This window comes from Xenia sp. Carnegie-2017, unplaced genomic scaffold, assembly GCF_021976095.1.
Source record: "Xenia sp. Carnegie-2017 unplaced genomic scaffold, XeniaSp_v1 HiC_scaffold_2, whole genome shotgun sequence".
Lineage (NCBI taxonomy): Eukaryota > Metazoa > Cnidaria > Anthozoa > Malacalcyonacea > Xeniidae > Xenia > Xenia sp. Carnegie-2017.
In genome coordinates this window covers 3,125,740-3,151,288 of record NW_025813482.1, presented here as the reverse complement: position 1 = coordinate 3,151,288, position 25,549 = coordinate 3,125,740, and the positions used below count along the sequence as shown (strand labels likewise).

Below are 25,549 nucleotides of genomic sequence, written 5' to 3'. Positions count from 1 at the left end.
CTCACTTGCGTATATGTTTCGAAAGGACTAGGCACGTGCTATGATTGATGATAACGTTCGCTTTTGCAATAGTAATGCAGTTTTTAATGACAAGAGAAGTAAAATGTTTATGGTAAATAATTGACAATCGACGGCTAATTGAAGTTTCTTCACTTAAATAATTTTACTTATTAGTTATTGCAAATGAATGTAGAGCTAATTGCTCCTTCCCCCCCCCCCTCCACTCCCCCCCATTACTTCTTTGGTCTGAGACGTGGCTTTAATAGTTCCATAATTTATATTATTATATTTTTGCTACATTTTATATGTTCCCATTATCATCAATTGGAAGATGCAAAAATGTCTTTTTCGAAAGAATCTAATTAATAGCATAATTTCTATTGTACATTATGACATGAATGACTTGGATTAGCCAAGCTTGATCGTTTTGCTACTCACGAGTAATCTTAACGAAAACACCGAAGTTTTGTTGAAATATATTAAATAAATATATTTTATTTATCGACTGGGAGGTCCTGATAAAGAAATATTCTCCCGACGTCTCAAAAGGACCCACAGGCCTTGGGACTCTACCCGAAGTCCAGGGCCCTTTCTAAGATCTATCTCGGGAATTTATTTTTCTATCCGGACGAACGTAAACGGTAAATAACGTATTCATTTTTTACTAAAGGCAACAATTTTATTAAATTGCTCAGTCAGATTTAATTATGGCAGCCAAGTAAGCAATCAAAACTTTGCTCTTCGTTAGTTTGTTTTACTTGAAAACTCAAAAATTACTTAAAATAAGTTATTACAATGAAAAGCTGGCTGATAATTTCCTTTTTATAAAGTTACAAAACGAAACAAAACGAAACATAGCAACTCTTCCCTAAAATATTTAGCCATAAGATTCCGGAGTGCTGTCAGATATAAAGGTTCCGGGCCGCGGTCAAGATATCGTATAAAATATACTTCCGCTGTTGCAGCCAATCAGGTTGCAGGAAAGACCGGGATTCCATCCGCTGTTTAAAGTGAAATATGTTTTTGATTTCAATTCCAGTCTCGGATGTCTGGTAAAATATCACTGCATGCAATCATAGCTTATAGATAAATCATCATGTATGCAAACCTTGGCAAAATAATTATGCATTTTATTTCTAAGTTGTTGGATGAAGCCATAAACCTACTGGAATTTATGCACAGAGGGACCATGAATAGCCATCTTGTAAGAAGAGGGGGGGGGGACAAGTTTTTTGACTGGATTGGCCTTGACTTTTAAAAGAATCTATTCGAAATTAAGAACTAAAATAGGTATTGACCCTGAGATCATTATTCAGTTTTCTAAACTATAGATGACATTTGACGTTGCTAAACATATATGCTATAAAAAATTTATGTGTTTTCTCTGAATGTTTGTTGTTTTGCTATTGTTTTTTCTTCGAAAAAGACTAACTATAATTTTTATAATACCACATATAATACAATATGATAGATATTCTTGTCTTTAATTGGATGTTCATTATAGTTCTTATTTCTTCACATATAGTTTTGAGAAGAATGTTGTAACAATGAGATATCTTTCCGTCGTTTTTACCATCGTGGTATCCACCTCTGCTTCTAAAGATATCCTTTCATTGCCTCTTACAATAAATCCTTTACTTCAGGATGCTATAGAAAGAAATGGCTCGATAGATGATATTGCAAAGATGGATCCAGAGTTTTATAACTGTATATCATACAGTGACATGATAAAAAAACTAAAATATCCGTCCAGAAACCATATATCAAAAACAATTTATGGATTAATGATTCTTGGACTTGCAGCAAAGCTTAATGGTTTAACAAATGATAATTTAGAATGTAAAACACCAAGCAGATGGACAATACAATTGAAAGTTGAGGATTTAGTCTCAGCCTCCGTTAACCTTACATTACCACTGAATGCAGAAACACGCCTGGTGAATATTCAAGAGGCTATGTTTAATATTTTGGAGAAGCGATTCAATTTCAACATTAATGACGTTGCAAAACAGTTGAAGACAAGTACTCTCAATATTTATGGATTTTGGAAAATGGATGGATAACAGTTGTAAATGCTATCACAAAATAAACGTTCGGCTGTTATCATCAAATTATAAAGTTGAACCAATGGTCATTGCAAGAGCTTTAAATTTGTCGTTGGTTGAACTCTATAATTCAACGTTGCTACAACTTGAAGATATACTCATAAATAAAACAGATAAAATCAGAGGTGAGACAGTCATCCTACTTTTTTCTTTCTAAATTGAAATTACTAAATGTTTCATGATGCTCAACAAGCTAACACTATGAGGCAACAATTGGAGCCAAGGAGCCAAAATGTTTATTTTTCCCCGGGCTTTCTTTGTAGCTAAAAAAATTTCATCCCATAATGATTATTTGCATGTTATAGCATGATAGTTAATGATACATGACATCATTAACACTTAACATCATGACTATTGTTTACAGAAGCAGCAGAAAAATCGAGGCGTACGATGTCATCATCAATTTTGGGTAAGATTATATTTTCTCTACACCATCGGAGTAATTTTAATTAAAAATTATGAACAAAATCATCAAGTCCTGAGTCCTGACGATAAAGAACAAGTAAAAAACCTTTTCTACTTTCATTGCCGGCTTTACGATTGCTAATTCTGGCATGTGTAACAACACGTTCTTTAGTTATATGATCGTTGCAAAATAGTCTGATTGTCTACATTGATATTTAGTTATTCTTAATCTTAAGATACCCAATGTAACAAAAAATAATATATTTTAAGACAAAAGCGAGTAAAGAGAGTCAACACAATACTAAGAAAAGATTATCATCGTCATTTACTCAAGCAAAAAATAAATGTTTCAAGCTGTTTCTGTAATTGTATGCTTTAGAACTGACAACAATGACTTCACGTTTAAATGACGAGAGAAAGTCAACAATAATCACACGAAAGACCACCCGCGTGGCTATCGTTAAAGAATCAATCACGCCATTGTCAACGACAATTAAAGTTTCTTTCACCAAAGACCACAAGCTTAATTCAACTGTGTATTCTAATGGGCAAAGTAGTTCTACTATGGCTTCATCGATCGTAAGAAGTAGTTACCAAACAGGTGTTGATCTACACAAAACAAACACCATAAAATATACGATTGGTAAAATATTATCCTTTGTAGAAAGTGTCTCAATTTCAAGTGCCATAGCCCAATCAATGTTTATTGAGCCATCGAAAAAATCAAGTAAGATGCAGTTTTTGACTTCGCAAGATTATTCATTAATGTGGAATATAAGCCACTCGTCAGGGTCATTGATTAATCAAGGTAGCTCTGTATCTGCACAACTTACGTCAAAGGGAGATCAAATTTCATATTTGCGGACCAAAATATTTTCGTCTTATAAAACAGAAAGTTTCAATTCTCAACTTAAACAATCATTTAGTAGCATTACAAAACCAACACCCAGAACTGTTACACCAGTTCAAATTTCTGATTTGCAGACTAAAATACCTTCGTCTTATAAAACTGAAAGTTTCACTTCGCAACTTAAACAATCATTTAGTAGCATTACAAAACCAACACCCAGAACTGTTACATCCGTTCAAATTTCAGATTTGCAGACTAAAATACCTTCGTCTTATAAAACTGAAAGTTTCAATTCGCAACTGAAACAATCATTTAGTAGCATTACAAAACAAACACCCAGAACTGTTACAACAGTTCAAATTTCAGATTTGCAGACTAAAATACCTTCGTCTTATAAAACTGAAAGTTTCAATTCGCAACTGAAGCAATCATTTCGTAGCATTACAAAACAAATACCCAGAACTGTTACAACAGTTCAAATTTCGGATTTGCAGACTAAAATACCTTCGTCTTATAAAACTGAAAGATTCAATTCGCAACTGAAGCAATCATTTAGTAGCATTACAAAACAAACACCCAGAACTGTTACAACAGTTCAAATTTCAGATTTGCAGACTAAAATACCTTCGTCTTATAAAACTGAAAGATTCAATTCGCAACTGAAGCAATCATCTAGTAGCATTACAAAACAAACACCCAGAATTGTTACAACAGTACAAATTTCAGATTTGCCTACTAAAATACCTCGATCTTGTGGAAATAAATGTTCAAATTTTAAAATAAGAAAGTTTTCAAGTGGCAATATTAAGACCATGCCTAGCATGGATAAACTGAGTTCAATATCAATGACATATTTTTCATATGATGAAATAAACAGTCAGACCTCACTACAAAGCTCTCAAAATGACGACTTCTTTTACTCGTTAGTTGAAAAACGATTGTCAACAATGTCTTTGACACATTCCTCGGGTAGGACATCGTCTAATGACCAAAATATCCAGCAATCTGGTTCCATGTTGTTTCTATTGAGCAAAAGCAGTCCATATATTGTAGTTCCCGCACCATACTCAAAAGGAATTGGAAACATTAAACCAAGAGTCACTTCATTGTTACCAAGCATCGTATCGTCTATTTCAAAAGGTAAAAAATCAATGCTCACTTTTACTTTGCATACCTTGGCACAACAGTACCGTAGTATTGAGAGGAGCCATGTAGCCTGTCGTCCCTTTTTTTACAAAAAATTTATACTAAGTTGCGCAAGCATCAACATTAACCCGTCCCTTATTCTGTGATCAACCCAATTTAGCAAACGTTCCTTTTAAAAAAACCCGTATCTTTTAAACAAAGCATATTTTGAACCCATATTTGCTTTCAACTTTTAATTTTTTAACACAAAAAAATGAGAACCCTCTCTTAGACTAACCATTATTCCAACCTAATGGCTGTAGTTTATCAAAAAGCTGAAATGATTTTAGTTTCGAACGTCTTCGACTAAACAACATCCTAGTTAAATAAAAAATGCATAAAAATGTTCAAAAATGACATAATTGAAAAGAGAGCTGTAAAACATACGAAAACTGTTTCTAAAAAATCAATTGTCTGATTTGGTAGTGACATGCTTCATGGTGACGTCGTGAATCCTAAAGTCAATGCATGCATGTAGTATTATGTTTATGTGGTTTTTCGATTGATGACCGAAAGCAGAAATTACATTCATTAAAATCACTCTGCAATCATGCCAGTGATGAATGATAAATAATCAAGGAATTTTTATAAATTAGCGTAAATTAGCCATGTTGTTTCAAAAACAGTCACGTCTGGTGTGGTAAAGGATTATACGTGTTCTCAGCACAATATTTTTACAGGTTTTCACTTTACTTCTTTATCTATTTTCAATTTTTATTTTTCTTGAACAGACAGAGAAAATGTACCAAATTCGAATACGAAAGGTAAGGCTAATTTTGTATTCAGATGCAAAATTTGCTAGTTGTTATTTCATCAACACTAGATTAAAAAGTTAAAATAGCAACAATAACGTCTCAAGAGCCCCTTCTATTCTTTCTGTTAAAATACGTTGATTGGTAGTGTAAGCAAAAAAGCATACAGTTGAAAAAAGTCGATAGGCCGAAATAAATTTTGGAAGTAAATATAGCTATATATATATAATTTTTATCTAGGTTTTTAAACATTATATAGTTCCATAAGAGTGTAAATTAAGTCGCCTACTTTAATCAACAATTTAAATAACCTTTGGTGTTTCTTTTCCTTCTACATAAATTACTGTAATCATGCATTTTGAGAAACTGAGAGTGATTTATTAATTTATGAAGAAAGTTGTATTGTCATGCAGGAACTAACATTGGCTACCATTTCTATCATGTAGAGGACGATGACAGCAAACTTCTTATGATTTTTATTCCAATCATCATCGTCTTATTAATCCTGATCGTTGTCGCTTTATTTAAGTCGATGAAGCATAAACGTCAAGTTAAAAGGTAAATTTTTTTTATTATTATAATTCCGCTTGTTGTTTTCAATTATGAACATTTCAGTTGATCGTTTTTTGTGGTTTTAGTTGACTAAATTAAGTCACATTTTATTTCTTTTGACTCTGTAAAATGTTAATCTGTTGATAATGAACCTTATTATTTACTTATTTTTGCTGATAAAAACAGTATTCCATGTAATTCATTGAATGCCCTTTCGTCTTGTTTTATGAAAAGTTCTTCAAAACTTTCTTAATTTAGCCAGAGTTTAACCCAAGTCACTAAAATTCAGACAAAAATGTTGTAATGCAAGACAGTTTAGATATTTATTTTGTTGCTTTTTATTTTACATGAATCAAATGAAAAAACAATGGAAAAAAATTTTGAACTTTCAAAATTTACTCGACATGCATGTTTTTCAAAAACAATTCCCATTAAGATTCTAACCAATAAACACAGTAAATCTTAAAAAGCTTGCTGCAAAGCGTATAACATGATGCCTTATTAAGTTTCTTATTATTTACGCTATTGCTGGAAAAAGCATACACATAATGAGCAATAAAAGGTACGGATTAAAGTCAAAAAATGTCAGCATCAGTCCTCCGATAAGTTTGGCAAATAACGAATCAGAAGTAAGAGCCGCTCGCTCAATGTTGAGGATAAGTGGTGTCGGTAATTTCGAGACAATAAATGAAGGCGACGAACCCGCAAAGCCTGAAGAGTCTGACAAGTCTGAGGTATATTACACATGAGGAAATAATTTCCATGTCAAAAGTAATGTAATGAAAATATAAAACACATGCCATTAGCGGCAGAAGATCGATAGTTTAGGGGGGGGGGGTCATTCATACATGCATGTGTAACTTTAATGGTTCCTATTAAAATCAGTTGTTCAGTATTACGGATTATGCAACATAAATATATATGAAAATGAGCTTCCCCAATTATAAATTTTTACCACCACTCCCTTACATTCAAATCAAACCACAAAGCATTTTGATGAAAAGATTGTCTTGATCTGTAAACAATCAACTTGAGTTTGATTTAATATATTAATTAGACCTTGCATGCAAGTTGTGAAAAATCTAAATGCCTTTAGCTACTATAAAAACATAGAAGTATTGGATTTAAATGAATTTTGTGAAAAATAGTTTGTTAGATTTGTCAAAGAAAATTGACTTCAAACTAACGTTTGTATTATTGCAGGTTTTTGACCTTTGATCCAAAGAAGTTTGAAGATCATGTTTTTTTTAATTTTAGAAAATATATCAGTTTGTATTTATATTAAGTTATAAATCTATCTTATGTATACATCTATCTTATATATCGTTATATATAAAAAACCAAAAATGATGTATATATTTTGGCATCTCAATCATATGTTTCCTGTTTGATCCTATCATCAAAAGATTAACGAATCATTTGAAGTCGATCCATCGGTTTAATAAAAATACGATACTGTAAGTGACCTTCAGTGTTAATGAATACATACATTTGTCATAGTGTGAGATGTATAATTCAGTAAGTATAAGATATGACTTGAGTGAGGTAATGCTCAATAAATAATTATTTACAAGATGATGTATGAGCTAGCGAGCTTGGATAACAGTAAGAAGTTATAATTAAAACAAGTAGCGGAATATGCGGAAAATGGTATTGAAATGTTGAATTTGTTTGCAGAGGTTAGGTTTGTGTTTATGTATGTAGCTACAAAGATTCTTTACGTTTCAGACAGAAGGGAGTGTTGGTAGTGTCTGGCACTGTGAAACAGAATTGAGTGTATTTGGATTTGCAGTTAGGATTTTGTAGGTGTTTGTAGATGTGGGAGTTTTTTTGAGAGTTTGTGTGTAGCAAGATGATATGATCAGTGATATTCTTTGCAAAAGAAATCATTCACGCACAAATGAAAATAAGAATTAATTTAAAGCATCCTCCAATCAACGTTCAAGGGATAGTCCTGAGTGCATGTCAAAAATTAGGGTTTAAAAAGTGTTTTTAACGGTTTTATGAATTGTATAAATAGGAACAACTGGCAACCAAAGTCTTAACTGTTACTTAAATCATACGTTTCTTTTAATTTGCTCATTTTCTTTTTGAAAAATCCTTTTTGATCTTCTTATAAATCTTTTATTCACCATTATAACCTAAAACTCATCCTTCCCATCCCTCAACATAATACTGTTCACTGTTGAGATTTGTTTTGAAAAGCATAGATATGTCAATGGTGGCTGACTGCTAAAGTGGCACGATTTTTTGGAAAATTGTAGTAACGACAGTGCTCACGATAAGTAGCTTTTGACTTTCTTAAAACCAGAGAACTTGTATTACAACTGTACTGTTACGTACCCTACGTATATGGACTAATATTATGCTCATGCAGTTATTGATAGTCATGCATGTACGTTTTGTGATATTCTCGATCTGCCAATTCTCTTTTGAGCTGCAGCAAAGAAGGGTATAGGTATAACTTTGGGCTTTATATTACAACAATAAATCAAAGCAAAGCAAAGAAAATATATTTGTTCATCATATTTTAAGTGTAATTGTGTAATGATTGATAAACAGCTATGAAGCATGTCAGTGATTGATTGATTGATGACAACAGTGAAAGCAACCGAGATTGATAGTCGGTAAAAAATATCTGTAACGTGCATAATATGTATGATTAAATTTTGTTATTGTTGATAAGTTAAACGCTAAATTTAGAAAAATGCAAACATACGGTGAAAATTGAAATACAGCCTAATGTAAAATTTATCTTAAAAAATAAGCATTCATTTCTTTCAAAAACCTTGGCCACCAGAAATTGAAAATTAACATCAATCAATTATATTTATACTGCCTAATTAGATCAACAAACATTTACTTAGGTTTTTTACGATTTCGTAGCGATTGCTTCATGGTTGGTGAGTGTGTGCAATTTTTATGCACAAGTTGCAAAAGAATTGAAAACAAACGTTTCTCTCGTAACATTATGAAAGCTCTCTTACGACATAACTAGATTCGTATTTTACGTTGTCTTTTTTCATTCGAACGAAAGCGTAATAAACCCGCTTAGATATTCATTCAGTTGCTTGGCGGGAATATTGTCCATGCTTCGAAAGTAATATATGTTTGGACGATGAAAATTACTGAAGAAATCCAATGTCCTGCAGATCTTTTATCATTTTCATTACATTTATATTGAATTCGCTTTGGCAAGTTGCAAAGCTATTGATAAATGAAATTAAAAAGATTGTTTTCGTCTTCCTTAATTTTGATGCTGTCCACCTTTTGGCGATAAAACTTGATATGCATTTTGTCACTAGTGAAACAAATGATATATCCAATCAGAATGCAGATACGGCGTTTTTCACTTGTGAAGAAAATGATATGCCCAATCAGACGCTCGGAAGTTTTAGGCATATGATTTTTATTTCACCGTTTTGTTGCACATAGATTTCAATACTCGTATGATAAAAAACATGGTTCAACACTTCATAAAGTTTTTTTACTTCGTAATAACATTTTCCCAAACCCTAGCAAGATAGCTAATCCGATCCCATTGAATGCTTTCTCACTGGTTTCAAACGATTTATAATTGGAGAGCTCATATTACCAAAGTTTTTGATTTCAATCAAAACTAAGAACAGAGTATATATATATATAAATATAGACCCCCCTAAATAATCAATCATCTGCGGTCCTGTATTTTTCATTTTAGTTTTTGGATTATTAATGGGCTGCTGAGATTCTACTTCGATGAAATATAGCAATAATAATATAAACATACAACATGGGGTATGCAATTAAATCATCTCGACAAATAACCTTTATCGCAAGATTGCACAATTCATATACGTAACTGGCACAAAGTCTTTGAACCAATCAAAATATTTCTTGGATCGTTTCACCCGTGAGTGTGGGTATGACTGATATACTACGTATGTTTAAATACGTATGCAAATCGTATTGTCGTGAATTTTGTTGAGCTATATTTGGAAACTATAACAAACACTGTTCTCGAGTAGCTCAAGTGAAAGTTTGATAGGCATATTAATTTGTTTTAATCGTTAGCTCGTTAACTCATCAACATACATAGTTGTAGTTAAAACATTCCTCGTTGAAGATTGGACTTGAAAGGCTTCATTATCTAATATATGGCGTGTTAGTTTTTTTAGTACATTTGGTTTAAAAATGACAGGTGAATTAAACCATTTTCACACATGTCTATTTTACAAGAACATTTTAGACTAAAAAACTGTAGCCCAATGGTTAAAGTTGACTTGTGAAAAATTTTTCGTTCTGATGTAAAAACGCAATCAGCTTTTCCAATTTTAGTTTAGATAGGTGAATTTGAAGTGAAATCCGTATAAATGCGAATGTGATGCGTTGAAAGGCAAAAATTTTGACAAGATTAATAAATTTATACGCACTCTAAATAATATAGACCACAAAATCAAAAAAATGTCATTAACTTTTGGATATTTTTTAGTTTTTTCCACAATAGCTGCGATACTATTAAACAATTATGGGATGAGGTTGAACATGACATCAAGAATTAGTCAGACCGAGGTCAACGTTATCTTCCTCAGCTTCGCTTTGGCAGATAACACTGACTGAGGTCTAAATAATTCTTTATATCATGCAAAAGCCGAGATCAATAATTGTTTTATTATTCACTCTAACTAACTGAAATATTATTAAAACCTATCAATATAAAATATTTTACAAGCCTTCGCTAATTTGTTTTTACGAGACGGCTTATTCAAGTTCGTCTCGTCTAAATATGTTGTAAATATGTTCACAGACAGCTTCGCTGCATTTTTAGTGTTTTCCGCATCCTTATTGTTTAAAAGCTTTCAAATTTTTTTTAGAAATTGTGGCATATATCGCTGTTGTTTGATTTTTTTTTCAAAACCGGCTTTTAATGGCGTCTATAATTTTAGAAACTATTATTTGTACATATGACGTCAAGCCTACAGATATCGAGAATTATTTCCAGTTAGTTGACCAATCAAAAGCGACATTGCTTACGTAATGAATAATAAAATAAGTTCATCAATGTGCATGTGGTCAGAGGAAAGACTTTCATGCTTTGGCGTACACACAATTAGGATGTTAAAAGAAAAAAGTAGCGTTGAAAGATGTCTTTTACCTTTTTACTATAAGTTTTATTTAAATTTCTACTGAACTTGTTCGATCATTACGCGGTTAATACTAAAATAGAGTGCTGAAATATGATTTTTCTTATTGTCTGTCTTTCGCTTTACTTATCCACTTGTGAAGCCACTAATAAAGACTTCATTGTCGTTCCAGTGTCGACAAGTCCTGTGGTTCAGCTTTGGCTATTACCTGAATTCCCAAATGCCTTGTATGAATCAAAGAAACAAATTTACTCTCGAGTTACAGTAAACGACGTTGCAAGAGGCATAGGGGAAAATCTCACCGAAACTATCAGGAAATCAGTTAAAACTCTGTTTCGAATGGCTGCTGCAGCTCAAGTCTCGGAAACCTTAAAAATAGAGCAAGTGAGTGAAAGCAAATGGTCGTATCGTATTCCTGTGTCAAAATTGCTCGAGTCTAATCAAAGCATTAACAACCTAACTGAGAACACAGAAATCTTTAAAATACAAGAGGTGGCAATGAAGGTTCTCAGCAAGAAATACGGATTCAATACGAATTTTATCCTGAAAAAGCTTTGTTTGAGTTTAATGGATTTTTATGCTGCGGATGAAGAACAATGGATTAAAATTGTTGGTATTATCACTAAAATTGTCATCCGAAATATAACGAACAAACTGAACTTGACACCATGTTACCTTGCTGAACTTATAGGAAAAACGGAAAAAGAAATGGAAGTATTTACATTGAATGATATTGACAAATATTTAAACAGTACTAAGTTGATTAAGAAATTGTCATTGTATAAGGAAAATACAATGCATAACTTTTATGAAGAAGTCCAAATTACGCCCATTCAAATAGCTGAATTGAGCAACAAGAGCGTTACAGAAATAAAAAATCTAGGAGTCAAAGACAGTATTCAACATTTTACCAAAACCGTTTTAGGCAGCTTAAATCTTTCTAAAGAGCAATTGAAACGTTTTGAAAACAAAACAGTTTGTCCTCATCAGTGGGAGTCATATAAAAAGCTAATGATCATTGGAGCATTTGACAACAAAGCAAAGGAAATGTCAATCTTACCTAAATCACTAGCAAAAGCAATGAGAATTTCATACCGTAGTATACGACAACTTCCATTACTGGAAATGATACAACTTATTAATGGAACTATCAACCAATTACAACAAGACAAACAAAAGATTGAAAAGTTAACGTTGTCCATGTTAAAGGAAATGTACAGTGATAATGTTCTCAATATTAAAAAGCACAACTCGTTGTCTATTATTAAACATGTTACTCATCTGAGAAAACGACAATTAAGATTCTTTTACGGATGGAAAAAAAATGATCATAATTTTGAAAGATTGTTTACCGTAAAAGATCTTGGAAATGAGTGCTCTTTTGATGTTAACAAGAAAACATTAAGTTCGTTGGCCAAATTGAACGTCGGTGAAAGAAGCAAAAAGATAAATTGTACTAAGTTTTACGTGTTGAAAATGGTATGGAATCAAGCAAGTCTTGATGATTTGGCCAAATTATATTCACCCAAAAAAACCATCGCAATAGATGAGCCTCTTGCTTCAGTAATGGCAAACTTAACAAATTCATCATTGCATTTGAACACAAGAGTATTGAGTCGTGATCCAATCACTCAATGGCTATTAGAAAAGCTTACACTGACTAATATCTCACATTTGACCAGTTACACTCTGATCAACTTGCAAGAAATTCCAATAACAAGAATCGCTTTTCTCATCAGTCAACTGATAATTAATGGTTCACTTGATCAACTATTAGAGGTATTTACTTATTTTGAAAAAAATTTTGTGCGAGATTTACGATGTATTTTAAAATCTCACTCAGACTCACTGACACTCACACTAAAGTATAAGTGTGACAAAGAAGTCCAACTAGTCAATGGCAAAGTTTTTCCTCTAAAGAGGGCAAGATTTATGCTAAAATATTTCCATAAGCAATCAAGAGAAGGGAAAATACCATGTTCAAGTAGGTATGAGGTAATTTTAAAGCCCCACACAATACTTAGCTATGTTAGTGTGAGTATGAGTGACCTTAAACGTTACACACGACATAAAAAAACCTGGGTTGAACCAAAGTTAGTTTTTGTTTTGCTAATAGTGCTGCTGAAGACGTTATGTTAATTACATTCACTACACATGATTACAATTTAGGTCTACCAAGCTACTAGCTACCCTACAGCCACCACTACGGATATGAAAAATCCAAATTACAAGTTAGAAGAAGTCACATCTGATGCTTTGGATTATAAAGAACCAACAGTCCATCAACTGGTAATCCATGAATCAGTTGATCAAAAAGTGAAGGTACATGCTTACATTTAATAAATCAATTTTGTACGAGATTTACGCTGTATTCTAAAAGCTCATTCCCACCCAAACTCACTAAATTTTAAAGAGAAATCATTTTTATTTAATAGCAAAACTATTCCCTCGACAAAGGGGAAGATTTTTGCTAAAACGTTTAAAATCAAGCAACAGGCGGAGTGAAAATGCAATCTACGAGTAGCTATGAGCTGATTTTAAAGCCCCAATAAAAAATATAGATGTTCGTTATTTTAATCACAATCACTACACCTCATCACAATTTAGGTCTACAACACTACCAGCTACTCTACGGCTACCACCACAAATATGAAGCCCACAAATTATCGATTTGAGGAAGTTGCTTCTAACGCTTTTAATTATAAAAAACCAACAGCCCGTCCACGTTCATTCGCAAAAAATCACCGATCAGGTTTGTTGAAAATTTATAAGCTTTGTATCTTATTTGGAAAAATTTCTTGGAAAATTTGCTTTGAGATAATCTTCATTATTTCCATTCAAAAAATCTTATCATGTTCACTTTTCTTTAATCCGTATCCGAAATTTTGCAAACAAGCACATGATTTGAACAATGACCAGGAATATTTAAAAAATTATTTCAATATTCCGATTACACAGAAATGCCTAAATGCAGTCATTCTATAATCCTTAGATATATATACTGCTTGCACTAAGGCCGTTATGACTCAATAGATCGACAATTGAGGTATCATCTTCGGATATAGCTATGAATATGAGCCCTTCAATTATATGGATCTTCTCACTGCTCTGGAACGTGCAGCATATGTGATTGTTAATGGAGCTTTATTGTTAAAATGTTACATATGAAGTACAGTCAAAAATTTTTGAGGTTTTCAATATATAGTTGCCACAATTCATCACTTTACGTTTTGTAAACAGTTTATCCCTTCGATAGGAATTTGCATTTGCGTGTAGTTTAGCAAAATACTTGTTGTTCTTTATGTAGTTACCTGACAACGTTGCTATAGAACTATACACTTTACAATGTACACGTATTTTAAAATCTTAGTAAAAGATGAAAGCCAATGCTTGCAAGTTTGTATAGAGATTGCATGCGACGCGAATTGTAGTTTGCAGTTTTTTTAATACACCCCGTATGAATTTGCATGTGTTAAATATTGAGTGCCTATGTTAATTTTGCTGTTCTTTAAACAAAACATAAATATATTGTTTAGATCCTGCGATACGAATGATATCCTTGCTGATTGTTTCATGGCTTTGTACCTGACTTTAAGTTAATTATACAATTTTTAAAGGTTATATTAAAGAATAATATTCATATTTTATCTTATTCTTGTAGTTAAACTAATACATAGCTATTACTAGAGCAGCGAATTACTTTAATCAAATAATTCCATGTATTATCATACATTGTACTGTAAATTGCTTGCTAATTCATAGCCGCCATGCTGGATGATTTTAACAAAGAATTTTCCGTATTTACAATTCCATTTCATGCAAAATGGCCAGCATTCCATTATTTTCTTACTCTAAGGGCAATGGTTACCCACCACAAATATAACAAACCCATTCTGCAATAAAGTGTGTTCCTCTTATTAATAAAGTTTCCAAAATATAATCCTCCATTTTAATGCAGATGGAAATCTCAACAGCTTCTGGGCTCAGGTCGAAAATATATAATTTTGATGGAATTTGGAAATGAATGAAAACTTTGGAAGTAGAATTTCTGGAATAAACTATTACCATAGTCAAAAGGGACGTATCAAATGTATATGCTGCGTTAACACAAGTCTGATTTTCACTAGCCACATAAGCATTGCAAGAAAACAAAACAGAGTATATTTTTCTAAGTTTGGGGAAAACAAAGCAAAAGAAGTTTGCTATTCAATTTGCTTTTGTTTTATTTAGCTTACGTGTATTTCAAGGTGCAGGGCTTATGTTTATGCCTATGTCGATGATTGTGCATGAAGCTTAATTCATTGCATTCTTTTGTCTTTTCTTTGCTATTTATTTTGTCTTTGCTTGTCCTGCTTATGTTGTTAGTAAAAACCAGGCTGTAAGACAACTGATAACAGACCACTTTTTTAGTCATGTGAGATGCACGCAACGATATTTCTTGTGACTTACGCTGATATAGGGTATAATATTTTGTCCATGTTACGTAAACTAATCATTCCTTTAATTAGTAATTTAGCCAAGAATATTTTGTTCATGTTATAAAAATTTCAGAATACCATCCTTATTCATTCCTTTATAAAAATCTATCATTTTCGCCATGAGTGTTAGCAAAAAAATATTTGCATTGCCGAGTCTTATAAACCATGGCCTTCCCTTCCCTCTCCTCCCTCTTCATGTGAGCAAGTCACTGCCGCGAATCAGCTGGTTGCAGAAAGGTGTTGATTTATAAAGTTAGCTAATTCCTTCTTTTCACAAAAAAATTTGAAAGTTTTTAAAATTTAAACAAAAATATATTATGCTGCATATAAAATAGCTCCAAAAATGGCAAAAAGAGATGAAAACATATTAAAGAGGGTGTCAGGTTATTGTGTAGTAGCTATGTTATTTAACGGAGTCATTGCATGTTGACGTAAATAAATTTTAACAAAATAATTGATACTTTAGAGCTTAATAATCTAATACAACATAGTTTGCACGGTTGCACGCGACGTTATTTGACTGAGGCCACACATACTTTAGCTAAAAAGTAAAAAAAACTTATGTTTTATTCGTAGCTATCTACATCTTGAGGATAAATTGTGTGCTTGGTTAGCTACATATACTTAATGCACTTTTTGCTAATTGTAAAGTTGAAATGTTTTTTTATTTTAAACGAAACTCATTCGAGAAGCAAGATTATGTCAGCTGTGCAAAATCGAGCAGGTGGTTCAAACTAGAAATAAACACCGGTATCGAATGCAAATGAGTAACAATGACACACTGAGAACCATAAATGTTATCTTCCGCATAAAAGAATAAAATGATTCTTGCATGAATATAGTCGAAACTTTCGATGAATCTAAGGATGTACAATACGCTACTAAATGGTTCCTACACCAATCTGAAGAATTTTTGGTAAGATAACTGTAAAATACATAAAAATATACGCAATTTGTGTGAATGTAAAACGAGATTCATGAAATGAGTTCTTTTTGTTTGATATGTAGAAATTGCATTCATTTTATAGCTACGTGCATGATTATACACTATCCAATTTCATTACTTGCAAACATTTGCAATGTCAAATGTCATTATTTGGTAGCTACCAGCTAAATAAAATTTAGTCTGCAGTAGATAGAGTATTAAAATAGTGATATTTTTGTTCAAATAATCTTAACGCCGTACAAAAAGAACTTTTTCTGAAACTTATGCGAGATATTCGGGAAGAAACGAACACTTCAGGAATCTTTTGAAATGCTACGTTATTTGGCTTGTGAAATATTTAATACAACGAGGGGTGGGTAGTGGTATGATAAATTAAATATATTTAGAAGTGGATTTTTGAAGGAAAACTCTGCGCAATTCTTGAAAAAATAAGTGAGATTCATTTAGCTAATAAAATGAGAATCATGTAACGCTATGCATGTCATTTAGAGGCATTGTGTACGAAGAAAACGTAAAAGAATAAGTTATTTCAATTTAATATTATAAATTTCATTCACTCAAATTTCACAAAGCAGACGTGAATGAATATCTAACAAAACTATATAGCTTAAAAACAAAAGGGACTTTGATAAATTAAAGAATACTTACAAATATAATTTACTAATCGCGCAATTTTTACGAAACATTTTTAATCGTTTGAGTAATATGAATTTTAGCTTGTATGTTTGTGTTTCCATGGTAATGTGTTGAGCACAATATAATTATATCACGTTTTACAATAGGTTCTAAAAATCTAAAAGCATTTTTTTACTTTTACATAGTATAATTTAGCGTAATTTGAACTACAATAATGACGTTTCATAGCAAAAATAAAATATTGACTGCTTTCCAGATAACAAAGCTTATTTAAGAATACCTATGAATGCTTAAAATGAAGCGGCCAGACATGAAAAGACAAATAAGTCATTTTGACATTGCTTCCTTACAGGTACTTCCATTATTTTTTTTGCTTTTCAATGCTTTTGCAGCTGCATCTTGCAGTCACAGGCTCACCATTCTCAATACGATATCAGCACAACCACAATGGAATGTAACTTCGAAGTTAGATTCGCTACATTTTAATTGGCATCTTTTCAAATAGAAACAAAAGAAATATTGTATCAAATAAACCATACATAAGCGAGCAGTGCCATAGCTAGCTTGTTAATTTAGTTTTGCATGCTTGATTGCTTGCTATGTAATTATTTCTGACTTTAATCAATTTGAAATATTAGATATCTTAAGTGATGATAGCAGGACCAAATCATGTTTCTTGGCTACGCTACTGTATGTGAGCATCTCCACAAAAGAAATATATTTTATGTGTAATTATAATGAACAGAAATAAAATATTGCATTAACATAATTAGGTATCTTTACTCAAGTAAGAATGCTGCTGTTTTAACCTAACTACTGTTAAGTACAAAATAATTTTTGTGGGTTTACTTTGAAGATTGTTTATCAATAATATCTTAGAAATTATAGTTTAAATCAGTTTTTACCACAGATTTAGATGTGAACGAAAATAATGATCAAGTTTAACCAAAAGAGATTCATCGTCAATACCTGGGTAATGTTGCAATGGCTAACTTGTCTTGTAGCAACTACATCTCCAAGTTATCTTATTCCTGTTACGATTAACCCCCTTGTTCAAGACCTGGAAATATTAAAAGATGAAAAAATAAATAGTTTTTACGAAGGAGATAAAACATTTTTCTCTAAAGTGACACCTTTGGACGCTTCTAGATCTTCTGGAGAACCAGTTAAAGATACAATACAAAAAAAAATAAATGTAGTTTTTTTTACAGTTGTATCAGCTCATGTTTCTAAAACAATGAAACTGAGCGATCTCAAATATACGAAAATGAGTAAATGGTCGTACTCCGTTGATGAGCAAAGTATTTTGGCTGCATCTGATGGGAATTTGACGTCAATCGATAGTAATACAACGATTTGTGATATCCAGAAGTATGCTATGAAAGTTTTGGAGAGAAAATACAAATTTAACACAAGTGAAATATTGCGCAAACTAAACTATGATTTATCAGATTATTATGCCGTTGATGAAAAAGAGTGGACATACGTGGTTGGGATCATTGTTCAAAGTGTTCTCGAACATAGAACAAACACTTTGCAGTTAACCAAATGCCACTTAGCTGAAATGATAAATACGAGTGTGACTAAAATGGAAGAATTCACATTGAATGAAACTGACACTTATATATACAACACAACAATGTTGCTTGAAAAACTCACAAATTACAAAGAAATTGTGTTAAATCAACTTTACAAAACATTTGAATTATCTGAAGCAGAGTTTACAGAAGTCACCAAAACTAACATTTCTCGTGTGAAATCCATGACATTAAACAATATACTCAAGCTTTTCACTAAAAGTGTTCTTCAGAAACTTTTCGTCACTGAGAATGAAGTTGTAGCAAGAAACCACATTTTTTCTCAACAGATGCTACTCTCATGCCCTGATAGATGGCATCCATTTATTAGCATCGTTGTTAATGAATCATTTCACAATGCAGCGGAAAAAATGTCTATAGATGTTGACGCACTTTCGTCTCTTATCAACAAGTCTTATTCCGTAGTGCAAAACTATAGCGTCAATGAAATGATCAATTTGCTGGAAAAAACAATCATTCGTTTATCAAATGACAAAAAAATCCTTGAGACATTACCATTACAAAGAGTTATTGAGCAGCTTGGTTCACTTGGTTCAATTAATGTCGGAGAAAAAGATGTATTTGAGGTTATCTACCGGCTTACCAACTTTACTGAAAATCAGTTGACTGTTTTGTTCAATTGGTCAATTAGCGATTATCTCTTTTCTGCTAAATTTACCCTTAATGATGTGAATATGGTTTGCAAAGTTGATTCCATGAAAACAGAACTTCTGACTTTGGCTACTTTCACAGTTGGTTCAACAAACAACTCATGTAATTCATTTACTATTTTACGAAGAATATCAGAAGGACACTCCGTTAGCTATTTGGAAAACAAGTACTCTTCTAAAGAACTGTTATTGAATATTTCAGTTTCTCAGTTGATTAATCAGCTCACTAGAGTACCATCAAACATAAGCCACCGTGTTCTTAATGTCTCTGGGGAAGCCGAGAGTCTTATTTCAAGTTTCACTTTAAATGATATAATTGCAGCGTCAATGTATCAGAGTTCGCACTTGAAATCATTGTCTTTTCAAGCTATTATTGACATCATGGTTGAATTGTATAACAATGGATCATTTCATCAAAATGTGGTTAGTTTTATTATTTTTTTCTAAACATATTCTTCAACATCTTGCCATAACGTAAAAACTGAGTGAATTAAATTTAATTAAAGTTAGTGCCAACAGTGCATTTGAGCACAGTGCTATTCTTTTTGTTCGGATTAATTAGACTCCATTTTTAACTCCACTCCTATATTTACCTTCGTTTTTTCACTCGATCTAGAGTTATTTTGGGCCTAAATAACTTTAGTTATATATTCAATACTTTTATTTTAACACCACTTTGAGAGCTATTTCAACTAACTCCCTGAAATTAAATGTATAAATACCATTATTTTTATGAAATATTGTTATATGTTTATTTATGTATTGATAAACCAACATCCTATTATCCCATTAACATTATTAACTATAAATAATTCATTCGATTTTTTTAAATCATCTACTTTTCATCAGCAAAACTTAAAATATCAAAACTAAAAATTTTTCGTGAAGAATCTACAGCAAAAATCTCCTTAAGAAAAACGTTTACTTAATATTATAGAAATCGAGGAAACCTTCAAGATCGATGGAACTGTTTACGACAACCATTGAAAAGTTGATCCCAACTCAAATTCGTCCAAGTGTGAGGTCAACTATTCTCGATTCTGGTAAACTAAGTATGTTCTGAATATGAATTTACCTGTAAATTTTGTACATGAATTTGAGGTAACATCTTACAAAATATGTTTATACCAGAAAAAGTTTCACGCTGCACCTTCTACTTTAGATGCAAAGTGTCAACCGTCATGTAGGGCTGAAGAATTTTGCGTTGTCAGAAGTGATAAATTTCCCATTTGCCAAGGTAATGTGATCAATAATACTGTATTTGTTGTTATGTCATCTGCATAAGGTCGTTGTGTATATTGACATTTATTCAACATTAGCAGGTTGTCAATGAAGGAAAACTTTCAAAGTGCAGTTTGCTGTTCAATAGCATTTACTTTTTCTCTAATTGTTCACCCAGTTATTGTGCTCGATGTATTTTTAGATGAAGCTCAATTGCTGCTTCAGTTTCTAAATTGCAAATTCAGACCTAAATCTTTTTGATTATTATACAATATTTTTAATTGAAGTTTTTAAAATGTAAATACTTCATTGAATCATCATTACATAAAGCTACTCAATTTAGATTAGAATTTACAGGCACCGCTTAAATTAGTGTGATGTTAGTCTCTTTAAACCGATTTTAAGAAAATCTTGAAATTTGAGGAGTCCTTTATGGCTGCATGTGAATTATCTTGTATGTTGCAAATACGCTTTTTTTGACACCATGTTATTATTACGGATGTAAGAAATATCTTTTGAATACTTTTATTTACTTTAGCTACAAAGAACCTCGAAGGAAGCTTCAGAATCATAAACGGTGTTAATTTCACAAAACACTTAGAAGACCGGAATTCTGATGTCTTTAGAAACATGGCTGCCCAGATAGAAAACATGGTATGAGAAAAAAAATAGTTCCCCCCACTATAAGAAACATCGTGAAAAATTCCATTGACCAGCACACTAAGTTTGAGAATAAACAAAGCAATGTGAAGCATGAACAACAATTGGTTCAAACTATTGACAATATTGTATTCATGGTATACAATATATTTATTCTTTATAACATTTTGAATCATTATAATGATGCATTTCTTTAAAAATTTATTTTTTTATAGCTAGTAAACATTGAAATAAACGACTTTAAGTGAAGTAAACTTGTAGGCTGTTTTCAACTCATATGTTTAGTCTGTGCAAGCAACTTTCTTGACAATTTTTCCACAACATGTATTTTTATATAGGTTGATGTCATTTATGAAACCTCTTTATATTCAACAGTTTACCTTGGAGTAAACATTTTACGTTTTGAGTAAGTAAGATAAGAAGAAGTAAGTTTCAGTACACAAAATTAGTGCCCATTTAAAATATTAATTTTTTGTCAATAATTTCTCACAAAGTGGTTGAAGTAAGCAGTATTTTTAATGTTTCATATTTATTTTTAACTAGGAAAGGGAGTGTCATCGTTCATTTTAAACTTTCCTTTGAGAACGCAATAGAAATAAACGATAGCACTATAAATGATATCACTGAAGTATTGAAAAACGCCGAAGATAGAAACTTCACAATTGACAAAAACAGCACGATAATCAATGGTAAGACTGTATGACATATTTTCTGTATGCAATATTTGTGAAAGATCTATTTTACATAAATATTCTAAATTTTATCTAACTGTAAGGGATCCATTTTTGATAATCCAGCTAGTTTATAGCACCTACGCATAACTACCTAGCTAAATGAAAACAACACTCTTCTATTTTTGTAAATAAACTTCGTACATGTAGGGTTAGGCTTACCATCTTCAGAAAAATTACAAATGCATTACCATTTGCTTTTTCGATTGAATTTATACCTCTCAATGAAATGTACATTAAAAAAATATTGCGTGCATACAGTATATGTGAAGAGGTATTTTATTATCAATAGTCAAAACTATTTTAATAAAGTAATCTTTGCCTTTAGCTGAGATTATTTATTCATCACCTTGTGTTTGTTCACGTGGATAAGTATACTTTGTTGAAAAGTAAAACTCAAGTTGAAATATTTTTTAGATTTTGATGAATGTTCTTCTGGGCTACCACTAAAATGTCATGAAACAGAAAATTGCCATAATACATTAGGATCCTACAATTGTAGCTGTCGTAAATCAACAGGTGGAAATGGGATTGTTTGTGAAGGTAATGATAGTAAGGAATTTCTCTGATTCTTCTCATTCTTTTCACAAACACAAAGAATCCTTGGCCATTCTTCTCTCTTATTCAGTTCAGTTCTGCATTAACTGTACGACGTTTTTTTGCATTATATAGCCATTAATTCATCACGAGATAAAGATAAAGGTATTGAGAGCTATACTAAATAGCAAATTTTTGAAAAGCATTATTATGATAATGCATAAGATTATTCAAAATGATATCTTCAATCTTGTCATCGAATGGGGGATTTTTGGTTTCAATGTAAATAAGTGCTGAGTTTTGATTGAGTTGAGAATGTAAAAGCAAATTTCACGTCATTTTCACATAATTTTCATGTTGTTGACAAAAGATACTTCAAGCTAAATTATAAGATAATTACAAAATAATTTTGTGAAGTTATTGTGGGTCTCCTTCTTGTTGCTTAAATTTGTGCTAGCAATAGCTTTTTCTTTCAAGTAGCCAAATGTTTCTCAATATTTGTCTAGATGATTTTCCATGGATTATAGTAATAGGTATCATGGTTGCTTTAATAATATTTCTACTTTTCGTGATGATCTACAGAGAGAGAAAACACAGAAAGAATAACAGGTAGCATTGAAAGTTATGTTAATGAGAAACTATGGATATAATTTTCTCAAGAATAATTATAACAAAGAAAATATATTTCTGAAAAAACGAAATTCAATGAAGTTTCATTTTCACAATACAAATATAATGAAGAAAAAATTTGCAATTTTCTTACACTCGTGAGTAAAGCTTTTTGATCGAATGATTGTTGTAGACAAAAAACGTTAAAGATTAGAGAGCACAACGGTGATACTAACATGTATCCTCATCAAACGTCACAACTTGCTCAAACTCCAGAATCAGTTACAGGTATTTTTGATGGTCTGGGAATTATTAATCGTTATGGATCCCAACCACACATGGTTTCATTTAACCCTACAACTGAAGATAAGAAGAGGTGGAGACAGCCACAGGTGGAATACGTTTTATTGAATATTATGACACATTAATATTTCAAATTTATTGCAAATTCCTCATCAAAATTTATTTACAAGCTAACTATACCTTTATGTATATGTGCGTGATTGCATCATTTTAAAGGAAGTGTGAGTACGGAAATGTGAATTTGATGGGGAGAATTAGTTGATTGTGTGGTTTTAAAATCAAATATTGACAGTTCCTTGCTGGTCTTAAGCCCATCATTAAGTTCTGGTTAGTATAAGATTTACAATAAAGAATGGTTCTATTAGTGAAAGTCAGTTTCTGTTTAAGTGTGTGTTTGAGTAAAGTGTTTTGTAGTTGTTAAATATAAGATTTGTAATGTTTAAATTACATTTGTCGAAAAATGTTTTGTGATCGGTTGTGTTGTTGATTTGAGAAGTTATGTCTCGTACTTTTTGGCATTGTAAAAAGTGTTATGAAATTTCGTTTGGCATGTTCGGGAAGTCGAATTTTAAGGCATCTCTCAGCTTTACTAATGTAGGATTTGTTAAAGCCAGGCTAAGTAACTTGATATAAGACACATTAAAACGAGAGAGGAGGGAGATTTTGTCTTTAATGCAAGTGAATAAGCGACCTTTTTAGTATCAAAAATAATGATGATTTTTGTTATAGTGTCAATAAAAGAGTAATGAATACTGTCAAAGTAATGCATAATTTCTCACAAACTCTAACCACCGACCAAAATCAACCTAAAATATTCATAAAATTATCATCAAGGCTCACAAGACTCTAATTACTATAATTGTCTCAGAAAACGTCGCAAATGTCTCGTCAAACCGGCGTAATTTATCATTACTGAGTTAAGCGTGGGTCTTTTTTGGAGTATGCTTCTCTATGCTTCATAAAATTGTGGACAGGTTAAATGGATTTTGACACTATATGCCTTGCCAAATTTTGGGTCTCATTCTAATATAAAATTCGTTTTTAATATATAGCAATAGTGCTTCTACGAAATTATAAATTCGTTATTATTTTGTAGATGTCATTTGCCTTAATGGATGAAATTATTTAAAAATCATAGTTATATATAGAAATAAAGCTAAATATAGGTAACAGCCAGGAGTGAAATAAATCAAAGATAATAGATGAGCATAGCATACATGACGTAGCTACTGTATTTTTATAGATATTTTATAAATTGCAAAAAAGTGCTACGTTTAGCCATATAGCAGTGTTCTTGTATCGTTTTTTGTTATTATAAGCAATGAAATATAGGCAATAACTGGTTGTTTAAACCAAAAAAATAAAGTAACGCAGAGACCGGCTGTATCAAATTTTTAAAATACTTTTCTTTTCTCTAGATATTCGAGTACAGTCTCTGAGCAAAATGGCCACACAAACATGTAAATGGTTCAGATTTTTTACATTTTAGCATAAATGATTCTTATTTTTGAGCAAACTATTGCAGTATATAGAACCTGTTGCTATAAATTATTAAAGAAACAAAAAATTGTTAATATGTATGAGCCATGGACAGGCTTATGAAAACCGAGGAGACCTTTGAAATTAACACTATGGTTCAATAAACAAATGGGCTACTGAACTTTAAAAAATAATAATTTTCCTTGTAGCTCTAATAATTAATTTATCATCATGCATCAATATTATTCTGAGATAACAGGGAAACTTAATTATTAACTGTAAATACGAAAACGTCTGACAGACAGGTTTTTTCAGGATGTACTTTGCGCATCCATTGATGATGCAATTATGCAAATGCAATAAATTTATCATACTATAAATCATAACTGACATTTCTTTGGACCTGTCCTTTTTCAAAATTGACAAAATCACAGTTTTAGCTCGTTATTAAATAAAGTAGTATAAAGCAAAAGCAGTTTGAAGCTTTAAAATAAAGTATTTACTTCCTTGTTAAATAGAGCATTAAACAATAATTATTGTCGTTTTTATTTATCTTTGTTTAGAAGAAGATCGTAAAAATTTTTTCATGTCTAAACGCTATGTCAACTTAAGTAAAACAAACTTCAGTTTGAAATGTTGACAAAATCTCGGAAAATGCTTCAAAAACGATTACATGTTGTAATTTTCGTCCAAGTGCTGAGTTCAACACTTGGCTTAAATTTCAACCCG

General features: G+C 31.6%; 2 protein-coding genes and 1 long non-coding RNA gene across 9 annotated transcripts; 2 read left to right on the top strand and 1 right to left on the bottom strand.

Moving 5' to 3' along the window:
- Positions 1-1,577: 1,577 nt before the first annotated feature.
- On the bottom strand, positions 1,578-14,724 carry LOC124440151. Its single transcript, XR_006946578.1, has 3 exons — positions 14,640-14,724; positions 10,258-10,260; positions 1,578-1,588 (listed from the first exon to the last, which is right to left on the bottom strand). It is a non-coding gene; the product is annotated as an uncharacterized LOC124440151 (long non-coding RNA).
- Positions 2,103-7,424, top strand: LOC124440150 (filamentous growth regulator 23-like). 6 transcript variants are annotated; one of them, XM_046990484.1, is made up of 9 exons: positions 2,103-2,230; positions 2,470-2,514; positions 2,890-3,111; positions 3,175-3,237; positions 4,288-4,500; positions 5,277-5,309; positions 5,744-5,855; positions 6,388-6,583; positions 7,053-7,424. In XM_046990484.1, the coding sequence occupies exons 1-9, from the start codon at positions 2,128-2,130 to the stop codon at positions 7,065-7,067; spliced, it is 1,002 nt and encodes a 333-aa protein (XP_046846440.1). In that variant the 5' UTR covers positions 2,103-2,127; the 3' UTR covers positions 7,068-7,424. The 6 variants fall into 6 exon arrangements, with proteins under 6 accessions (XP_046846440.1, XP_046846443.1, XP_046846442.1 ...); XM_046990487.1 differs by lacking the exon at positions 3,175-3,237 and having other exon boundaries at positions 4,414-4,500; XM_046990486.1 differs by lacking the exon at positions 3,175-3,237 and having other exon boundaries at positions 2,890-3,153; positions 4,414-4,500.
- On the top strand, positions 10,898-25,353 carry LOC124440149. 2 transcript variants are annotated; one of them, XM_046990479.1, is made up of 14 exons: positions 10,898-12,751; positions 13,142-13,294; positions 13,580-13,724; positions 17,943-19,703; positions 20,218-20,332; positions 20,443-20,517; positions 21,040-21,155; positions 21,500-21,567; positions 21,705-21,850; positions 22,310-22,435; positions 22,565-22,594; positions 22,936-23,038; positions 23,232-23,430; positions 24,760-25,353. In XM_046990479.1, the coding sequence occupies exons 4-14, from the start codon at positions 17,964-17,966 to the stop codon at positions 24,778-24,780; spliced, it is 2,739 nt and encodes a 912-aa protein (XP_046846435.1). In that variant the 5' UTR covers positions 10,898-12,751; positions 13,142-13,294; positions 13,580-13,724; positions 17,943-17,963; the 3' UTR covers positions 24,781-25,353. The 2 variants fall into 2 exon arrangements, with proteins under 2 accessions (XP_046846435.1, XP_046846436.1); XM_046990480.1 differs by lacking the exons at positions 10,898-12,751; positions 13,142-13,294; positions 13,580-13,724 and adding an exon at positions 16,185-16,366.
- Positions 25,354-25,549: the final 196 nt, after the last annotated feature.

Coding starts and splice junctions, on each gene's coding strand:
- LOC124440150 (XM_046990482.1), top strand. CDS start 3,276: ATGTGGAATATAAGCCACTCGTCAGGGTCATTGATTAATCAAGGTAGC. Junction 4,501..5,276: donor CGTATCGTCTATTTCAAAAG/GTAAAAAATCAA, acceptor TTTCTTGAACAG/ACAGAGAAAATGTACCAAAT. Junction 5,856..6,387: donor CATAAACGTCAAGTTAAAAG/GTAAATTTTTTT, acceptor TGCTGGAAAAAG/CATACACATAATGAGCAATA.
- LOC124440149 (XM_046990479.1), top strand. CDS start 17,964: ATGATCAAGTTTAACCAAAAGAGATTCATCGTCAATACCTGGGTAATG. Junction 20,333..20,442: donor TCTCGATTCTGGTAAACTAA/GTATGTTCTGAA, acceptor CTTCTACTTTAG/ATGCAAAGTGTCAACCGTCA. Junction 23,431..24,759: donor AGAGGTGGAGACAGCCACAG/GTGGAATACGTT, acceptor TCTTTTCTCTAG/ATATTCGAGTACAGTCTCTG.